Here is a 9,640-nt window from a genome sequence, read left to right as displayed (position 1 = left end):
ATTCAACTAATGATTCCATGTCAACCTGACTAATACCACATATTTCTTTTCTGATTGAAGAAGCTCTTGAAGCATGGAAAAATATTTCTAAGAAGATTTTCTTCACATTATTCCAACTTGTAATAGAATTTGGCTCAAGATAATATAATCAATCTTTTGCAGCACCTTGTAGTGAGAATGGAAATGCTCTAAGCTTGACATGATCTTCGGTAATTCCTTGAGGCCTCAATGGTGTATAACACACAACCTGAAATTCTTTTAGATTCCTATGTGGATCCTCACCTGCAAGACCACAAAACCTTGGCAACAAGTGTATTAAAGCAAATTTCAATTCACAAGGTACATCAACAACAGGATATTCAATACATAAAGCATTACAATTAACATCAGGGACAACAAGTTCTCTCAGAGTTCTTTGGTCAGCCATGTTAAACTCAATAGAAAAAAAATCAACAAACAATGAGAAAACACTAAACTAATTCAGCAATGCAACAACAAATAGGAAAATACCGACAATATCCCTATTAAGAAAAAACAATTAAAATACAGAAAAAAAAACTATTAAAATAAAAGGAAAAAAATACAAAAACACGAAAATTAATCTAACAACGTCAATTAAGAATTTTGAGATTTTTTTCGGAATTTTCTAAAACTATCAAAACAGAATTTTTTTTATAAAAAATAGAAAAATAAGGAATTTCGGAATAATTTGAGACAATTTGCTTTAAAAACAATTTTTTTTATCCTAAAACGTGAAAAGACCAGAGCTCAAGAAAGTTAGGGCAAAAAATGCTAAAACACAACACTTATGACTATAATAATGGTTAGACTATAATAATGGTTAAAATCTACCCCGCAGCGACGCCAATTTGATCCATTGTCGCACATGGGTCAAAAACGAGTAATAAAATATAGTAAACGGGAAGCGACACCTCGAGTATCGTATCGCAAGGACTCTTGAAAAATTAACCAAATAAGAAAACAAAATAGGGGGTTTCGATTCGATTAAGAATAAGTGATTATAAAAAGTGATTATGAAATAAGTCGATCTACTGGTTTGGTTTCCTAACTTATCATTGGTTAATATAATTTTCATGCCCTAAGCGGATTCTAATCCATTTTCGATTACAGTAACAATACCGTGCGCATTGATACTAATATATGATATGTGTTCCTAATTTCTGAATTAAGCAAACAGATTCCGAATTAAGCAAACAGGTTAAGCACACGCGAATTAAGCAAACGCGATTATGGAACATATATCAATAGAAATTAATCAACACATATTATATAGAACTTGAATAAAGCATACAAGACATAGAACAAAATATTGAAAGGGAAAAGACATTTGATTGAAAATTAAGAAACCTCAAAGTATCGGCGAAAACCAATTAGAGCAGATTAACCTTGTGAATTTTAGTTCTCCATAAAATCTTCTAAGTAATATTGTATCATCAAAATTCAGAATATGATTACTATAGTAGTGAAATACCTAATATAATAAAAGGTAAATTTGGGCCCTTATGGGGTCCGACCCGAAAATTACAAAAATTAGTCAAAACTAACTATTTTAATTAAGTCTGGAACTTCATCGAATTATTCGATCCTCCTTCACTTCGAATCAGATTTTGACTTCAATATGAAACTTGTATCACTTTCTCTTAGCTTTCCAACGCATGTAAGAACGCATCAATTTGATTCTCATAGCTTAAGTTATGGTCTGTATAATAACAAAGTATCAAATAACTGTTTATACTAAAAATAAAGTACGAAAATAAAATAAAAGCAAAAATAAACTTAAATATAAAAACACACTAAAATAGTAAAAATAATAGAATAAACTATAGAAATACATAAGTACAATTATAGAAGAATGTACATCAAAATGCACTGATTTGCCTTCCCGTGAGTTTTCATGAATTTCCTCTTGTATTGTAAAGATCTCTAACAACAATGAAGGAGTTTCTTTCAATCTAAATGATATTCCAATTTTTATCTATAGCCACCTCCATTGTCATGATAGCGTCAATAAATTCAGAAATTAAGGCATTCCATTGACCAATAAAATAAGAGAAAGAACCAACATGATCACCATTAATATCTTTAAACAAAGCTCGACAAGCACATTAAGAAGGAGTCATCATTTCCTTGGATCCAACCAAAGGAAGGTGGATTTCAAAGAACATTAATATTCCTCTTCAACTTAGGAGGATTGATTTTGATACTGATATTGAAGTTCTTGAGAGTTGTGAAATCAGTCATGGACAAATTATTGAATATATTAATTATTTGTATTACTGTTAGATATGGTAAGAGACGAATTTTCAATTCAATGTAATTGTATTTGTGAGCAATTATATCAAAAATATGGATTTCATTTGATATTTATAAAAGAAAATGAAATATTTATAGTGTTAAAGTTTTTGAGTTAGAACTTTACAATTTATTGTAGTCTTTCCAACTCAAAAAAGTATTTGTTACAACTGTACGTAGAGGATATCCAATTTACATAAAAAATATTTTTTTTATAATTCTATTTTAAAAAATACAAAGAAGATAATATTATTTTATAATAATAATAATAATAATAATAATAATAATAATATTAATAAAAATTAAATAAATGAAAAGAGAATTAAACCTGAAGGCGCCATATGAGTTATTTTTAAATTCGTCAAAAGTGAATTTCAAATCATTTGCGCTATATCTCTTTATGGGTTTTAGTTTTTAAAAAATGATTTATTTTTATATTTATAAAAATAGATTTTATAAAATTGTTTTTTAAAATATTACAAGATTTTTTAATTAAAAGATTAATTTTGACATCCTAAAACATAAGCATATATTATTAAAGATAAAAATATAGTTGAAATCATAATATTTTCAAAAAATTGTATCTCAAAAATATTTTTTATGAAAAATTATTTGAAATATCTACAAAATCAAATAATTTTTTAAAATTTTGATATCCAAAAAAGTGTAAATAAAATATCTAAAATAATATTTTAAGAATAACTATTCAAGTCAAATTTTTATTTAAAACTTTTATGAAATTTTTTATTATAAATTTATTTTATACAAAATTATGTTACATTATAAAAATTATTTTAAAAGAAAATCCAAAACAAGCAAGCCCTATATATGACTTGATTATAAATATCGACAATGTTTTTTTTTACAATGTGAATGAATCATAACTGATAAATAATATTCATATGATTGTCTATGATTAGTTAATAGTGTTTGAAAACAAATATAATAAACCATTAAATTGTTTTTTTATCAATAATATATATTTTTTAAATTATTGATTTATAAATATTAATAATTTATTTATATTAATACATAAATATAAGTAAATATTATATTCTAGACTAACAGTTTAATTTTTCATTTTATTATTAAGTAAAAAAGTGTTTTTAACAAATATATTGATGATAGAATATTTTTAACATGTTATTTTATGCTCATTTTAAAAGATTTTGTTAAAAGTGTAAAAAGTATAAAGAGAAATGAAAGATAGTGAAATCTTTTATAGAAGAAACACTCTCTTTGAACCAGCCCATAGTTGGCAAAATATGATGAATGACAACTTTCCACAGTTTTCTTTTTTTCCAATTTATTACTTTTGAAAATCACTATTAAAAAATAAAATAAAATAAAAATAGGATAAATACAAATCAAGCATAAAAGGAATACATGCTCTTCAATTATATATATGCCTCCAATGTGCCTATCTTTTTCTTATCATTCTACTTGAAAACATGCAGTAAATTATCATAATTTTTTTCTTGACTCTTTTAGTAGATTAAAAAAACAAGACAAGAGAAAATGGACTGTGATAGATCTAATATCACAGTTTTGATTGTGGATAATGATGATTTTTCATTGGAATATCTTGCTAATATACTCATGGCATTGCAATATCGAGGTATGTGTTTCTTTTATCATTTACTCATTGCAAAATTGAAGTGTTTTATTTTTATTGATATTTTATAGATTTGGATACATAAAAATTTAGTTGAAATTTTTCAAAAGTATTTTAAAAAATTATATATATTTTAAATGATAAAGAATAGTTCAAGTATGCATTAAAAATCTACGAAATCTACGAAATTATTCAATTTGTATGCATTAAGTAAGCATTAAAAATCTACAAAATTATTCAATTTGTATGGTTGTTGAATAAATATGGATATATTAATGAGTTTTCGTGTAAATATTTGTTTGTTTTCAATTTTATTAATTTTTTTATCTTAACCATGTAATTTTAAGAAAAAGTTTTGCATTATAATATAAAATTTAATTGAAAGGTAAATGAAATTTAATCAAAAATATTTCACTCAGAATTTGAATTTAGATCCTTTTAAATTTTAATCATGTTATATGATGGTAAATATTTATAAAAATATTGTATTAATAAACTCATTATTTTATGTTTGATCCCCTATTATCATATGAGTTCATTCAATTCAACTCTGAATTCTATTAATATAAATACATATATTGAAGGATTGATGTAGTTTTGCAATAGTTTCTAAGGATGAAATGTTAAGTGAAAAGAAATGTTAGATGAAAATTCTTATAAATATTTATTGTATATTACTTTTCATAGAATAAAAATTCTGAATACTTTCTTTTTCATTTTCACTTCTCTAAGTATGACTCGGTCCTTTGAATATTCTATGGATTTTTACATTTTTATCTTCTTTCCATTATGGTTGCAGCCTACTTTTTAATTTTATTCCTTTTCCAACGTATATATTAGGAATGTTGTTTTTTTATTGAAAATAAATAAATATTGAACATGTGTATTATCATTACAAGATTTATTTTTGTATATTTTCTTGAACAATACTCTATTCTTAATACGTAGCTTTGCATGATTAAATGATTAAATTAATATAGCTTTCTAGTTCAATGGTGTCCTAACATTTAAATGTATTTTGCAAAATTTTAATAAATTTATTTATTTTTATTCAATTTTGAGATTCAGTTCAAAGTGCCAAGACTGCTCATCAAGCTTTGGTGACTCTCCAAGACCCTGAAGGCTGGTTTGATCTTATAATTACAGAGTTATCAATCTTAGGAATGAATTATGGCTTTGATTTTTTGAAGCTTATTAAAAATCAATTCCATATACCTGTAATAAGTAAGTTCCATTCTTAGTCTTTCAATCAAACTTGCAATTTTTATTTTCATTATATATATATATATATATATAATTTACTTTTATGTTTCAAATACTCTATAGATTGTGGACTAAAGATTAGGAAGTAGAATTAAATCAAGAAAATGTTAAGTCATAAATAAAAATTTTGGATCTTCAAACTTGTTTGGATAAATATTTTGATAAAGTTATTCTAATTAATTTTAGCATGTTAGACGGAAGTGTCAGCAATTAAGTTTCACGTCGGCTAAGAGTGAATGATGGAATATTTGATTTATAAAAAGAAAACATATACACCATATGATTTAAAGTTTTGAAATATATACATAAGATGATTTAAGATTTTGAATGGAAATATGGTGTCTCTTTCTTGTTGTCCTAAAATATTAGATTCACGTTATTGTTTTCCGCTTCTCCCAACTCTCCAACAAATAGTATAAGAGGCATATTTTGGTTTGGTGGGAGAGCGGAAGCTAGATCATGTGTTGGACTATGTTAAAGGATGTGGAGGACTCACACTTCTAAAGTGATAATGTGATGTAAATATGAGTGATTAAGTTTTATATTGCTTAAGAATGAATGAAATGTTTGATTTATAAGAGACATAACTCATATACCTGATGTTTTAAGGTTTTGCATTGAGATGTGATGTTTTCCTCTCGTGTTGTTTGGAGCATTGGTCCCATCGATGCTGATGACTTTACCAAATCCCTTAATAAATGGTATCAGAGTCATAGTTCGACTTGATGGGGAGTTGGAGCTGGATCCGATGTTGCCATTAATTACTGAATTGTAGTTATTTTTGAATTAATGGAACATGACGGAACGAAACGAAATGAAATGATATAAATTTATATTCTATTGTTTGATTTAATTAAAAATGGATGGAAATGAGCGGAACATGACGAAATGCATTTCATCCTATTCCATCATTTTTAATACCCTTCGATTCGAATGCAATGAGAAAATTTCTCTATTCTAATTATAAAATATCCAAACAATAAAATAATATAGTTATTCCATTCTACTCCGTCCCGCTTTCGGTTATTTTAAGATATCCAAAGCTAAGCTAAGTTATCATTACTCAAGTACATATAATTACTTCACAAGAGGAAACATCAGTTATATTTTCTTAAATCATTTATTATTTATAAAATATAAGATTTTAAGATATATTCAATAAATATATGACTATTCTCTCTTGTTTTATACAGTGATGTCCAAAGAAAACAATGTGAGTTTAATCTCCAAGGCTCTAGAAAATGGAGCTGCACAATATATTGCAAAACCCTTTTCTGCAGAAGATTTCAAAGATATTTGGAAACATGTTTTGGATGCAAAAAAAGAGAAACTTTTTGTTGAAAGTTTATTTGTAAAAAATGAAGAGCAAGAGACACTGAGTCATGAAACTAAGACAAAAAAGAAAGCTTGCAAGAGAAAGTGTAGTGATGAATATCAAGAAAAAGAAGAATCTCAAGTCGTTAAGAAACCAAAACTTGTTTGGACAACTTATCTCCACAATCTTTTTCTACATGCCATTAAGCAAATTGGATTGGAAAGTAAGTAATTTTTTATAAATTTTTTTCATACAAAAGATTTTATCAATTTACTTATTAGTGTGAATGTTTTTTTTTTATGTTGTGTTAATTATGTCAAATAATATGGCACTAATAATATATTTATATATAACTAACTGTTAGTTTTTTTATTTGTTTTTCTCTTTTTCAGAGGCTGTACCAAAGAAAATTTTGGATATGATGAATATTCCAAACTTAACTAGAGAAAATGTTGCAAGCCACCTACAGGTTTTTCTTCTCAATTTATTAAATATATTTTTATAATAATAGAAAATATTATTAATGATATTATACTTGTATATGCTTTTTTTAAGTATTATTCTGAAACTGTTGAGATGCTGTCATGTTGAAATATAAGATATTTCAGATTGAAGCCAAGTTTTACTAGATTCTTGAATGATTGCTACTAAAATAACTATGATAGCTTGAGTCATTAATTTCATCACTAAGTGCAGAAGTATCGCATATTTCTACGCGATGTTGCCGAGAAAGGAATGGTTGGAGGCATAACTCATAGAGCTCTAAGGTCAAGATTTGCATCAAGTCTACCAGTGTCACTGGTCAAAGAATTTCAAACCATAAGGACAAATAAACTTCGTACACCGACACCTGAATATTTGCAAACATTACCGTATCGACCAAGAGATAAAAACATTGCTCTTAACCCTTACAACCAATTTCCAACACATCGTGTTGACCAGTTTCCTTATGTACAAAAAGGGTTAACTTTTCAAGATTCGAACAAGGTTAGATTTGGAAAATCAGAACTAAAAACCGATTTCGTGGACAATAATGTTCATGATCAAAACATGTTTGGAGTAAACTCCTCAGGCCTTTCATTGTTTCAAACAAAAAACTTATTCGATGATGGTGCTTCAACTAGTTTCTCATCACATGGAAGTGGACAAGGATTTAGGCCTTATTCTTCATCTTTCATAACAAGGGATTCCAAATTTGGTGACATTTGTTACCAAAATCATGGTTCTATGGGAAATGAATCTTTTAATCATATCAATCATGGTGTGAAAAATCAGAACTTGGGATCTTTGAGAAGTTCTAATATTTTGCCTCAAAATGTTGCTTCTGATGCAAGAAACGACAAAATCCCTTTTGGAATTCAAATCAACAATGAATTAGGAACGGTTGGAATTGGAACTATGAATATAAGAAGGTTTAATAGTGTTGGAAAAAGGGCTCAAACTACGAATAACAATAGTTTTGGTTTGAATACTAAGGATCAAAATGAAAATATGAATGAAAATATTGTGCAAGACGACGGTCATACTTTCACGAACAATTCTGAATTCAAACGAATGGAGTTTAACATTTCTGATTCCTTAATTACTAATGACAAAAATCTTCTTAATCAGGTATCTATGTTCTTTTTAATTATATTTTAATATATTATATACTAAAATATATGTATATGGTTCTAAATTACGACAAATAAATACAAATGCATTATAAATTATTTTAATACTTTTTCAATAATTTTGTAATCGAATTTTACTTTTTTCCACTTAAATATGAAAATTTAATTGTAATTGCGAAAACGGCTGCAAATTAAAATCATAGATGTGAATAATATTTTTTATGTTACATTTTCATATGAAATTTCACATATATGTCTACCAAGTACATTTTTTAAAATTTTGTATATGTTATTTAATCTCCTAATGTAAGAATATAAAAAATCAGATGAATGAGAATCATGATTCAGGTGAATTTTTGAAATCAACCCTCTATAATTCCTTTGAATATATGCAACATCTAGAGAAGGTAAATGTTTGTAAATCATGAAATAGTGTATATACATTTTGATGGCTGTCTCTTATTTTAGTTGTTTGATAAGTTCATAAGTCTAGTATTTTAAATCCAAACTTCAAGTTAAGTAAGGATTTTTTTTACTTATGTTTATGTCTACATGTAATATAACAAGTATTTAAATCAATTTTTTTTCCTTCATTTTAACAGCCATATAAAAGTGGTGATGATATCTCTCCTCCAGCTGAAACCACATCTTGTGTGTTGAATGAGTCATCAACAAATTCAGATCAAAATTCTAATAAGGTAGGTTTCATTAATCCTACCATGCTTTCTTTCCTTAATACTTGAAAAATTCTCATATTTCTTTTTAATATACATAGTTTTTTGTGTTTAATATTTTTTAAACTTTTAATCTAATTTAACCAGAAAAAACATGTTACTTTTCTATGTTATTTTGAATCAGAATGTGATTTTAAATAATAAAAAAACTATTTGAGTTCTCAACAACAACATAATGTTATTAAAGTTTTTATTATGTGATATCTAGTTGCAAGTACATGAAGGATTTTCAAATGGAGAACCATATGATAGATTCATGGAAGAAAATGTGTCTAAAACAAGTACCTCGACTATTGATCCAGTAAGTCAGTTGTTATATAAATGTTTTTTTTACATTAAAATTAACTTTGAAAATATTTCTAATATGAGACTATTTCATTAATGCAGGAACTGAATATGGATCTTATTGAAACTTTGTTTGGTACCATAGAAAACTAGAGGGATTGAGGAAGGTGTTGTTGGGTATCGTAGTTTAATGCATGTTTCATAAATTTTTGTGATAAATATGTAGCATTAGAATGACATAAACTTTACATACATTCATATAGTTTCTAGTTCTTTTAATATGAATAGTAAGAATTGGCTTAGGAGGTAGTTTGTTACATGTGTATGGTTTAATTTTTAGTAAGACATATGTTTTCAAATGTATTTTGCCAAAACTATAATATTAAAAATTAAATATTTTATGGTTAGAAACTTCAATAAACTTTCCATTGAGGTATATTTAATTTTTTGAAAAATAAGTTTGGACGAAAGGATCATGGTATCTTTTTTCTAGATTTGCAGT

General features: G+C 26.3%; 1 protein-coding gene across 1 annotated transcript; it reads left to right on the top strand.

The window, feature by feature from the left end:
- Positions 1–3,769: 3,769 nt before the first annotated feature.
- LOC127115658 (two-component response regulator ARR2) lies at positions 3,770–9,438 on the top strand. Its single transcript, XM_051047141.1, has 8 exons — positions 3,770–3,931; positions 4,997–5,152; positions 6,385–6,729; positions 6,899–6,975; positions 7,203–8,117; positions 8,722–8,817; positions 9,062–9,154; positions 9,241–9,438. The coding sequence occupies exons 1-8, from the start codon at positions 3,832–3,834 to the stop codon at positions 9,289–9,291; spliced, it is 1,833 nt and encodes a 610-aa protein (XP_050903098.1). The 5' UTR covers positions 3,770–3,831; the 3' UTR covers positions 9,292–9,438.
- The last annotated feature ends 202 nt before the right edge of the window (positions 9,439–9,640 follow it).

The sequence above is a fragment of the Lathyrus oleraceus genome, chromosome 1, assembly GCF_024323335.1.
Source record: "Lathyrus oleraceus cultivar Zhongwan6 chromosome 1, CAAS_Psat_ZW6_1.0, whole genome shotgun sequence".
Lineage (NCBI taxonomy): Eukaryota > Viridiplantae > Streptophyta > Magnoliopsida > Fabales > Fabaceae > Lathyrus > Lathyrus oleraceus.
This window is presented reverse-complemented; position numbering and strand designations above follow the sequence as displayed.

Excerpts from the sequence above, each read along its gene's own strand:
- LOC127115658 (XM_051047141.1), top strand. The coding sequence starts at position 3,832 with ATGGACTGTGATAGATCTAATATCACAGTTTTGATTGTGGATAATGAT. Across the intron at positions 6,730-6,898 it reads TAAGCAAATTGGATTGGAAA|AGGCTGTACCAAAGAAAATT; the intron begins GTAAGTAATTTT and ends TCTCTTTTTCAG. Across the intron at positions 8,118-8,721 it reads ACAAAAATCTTCTTAATCAG|CCATATAAAAGTGGTGATGA; the intron begins GTATCTATGTTC and ends TCATTTTAACAG.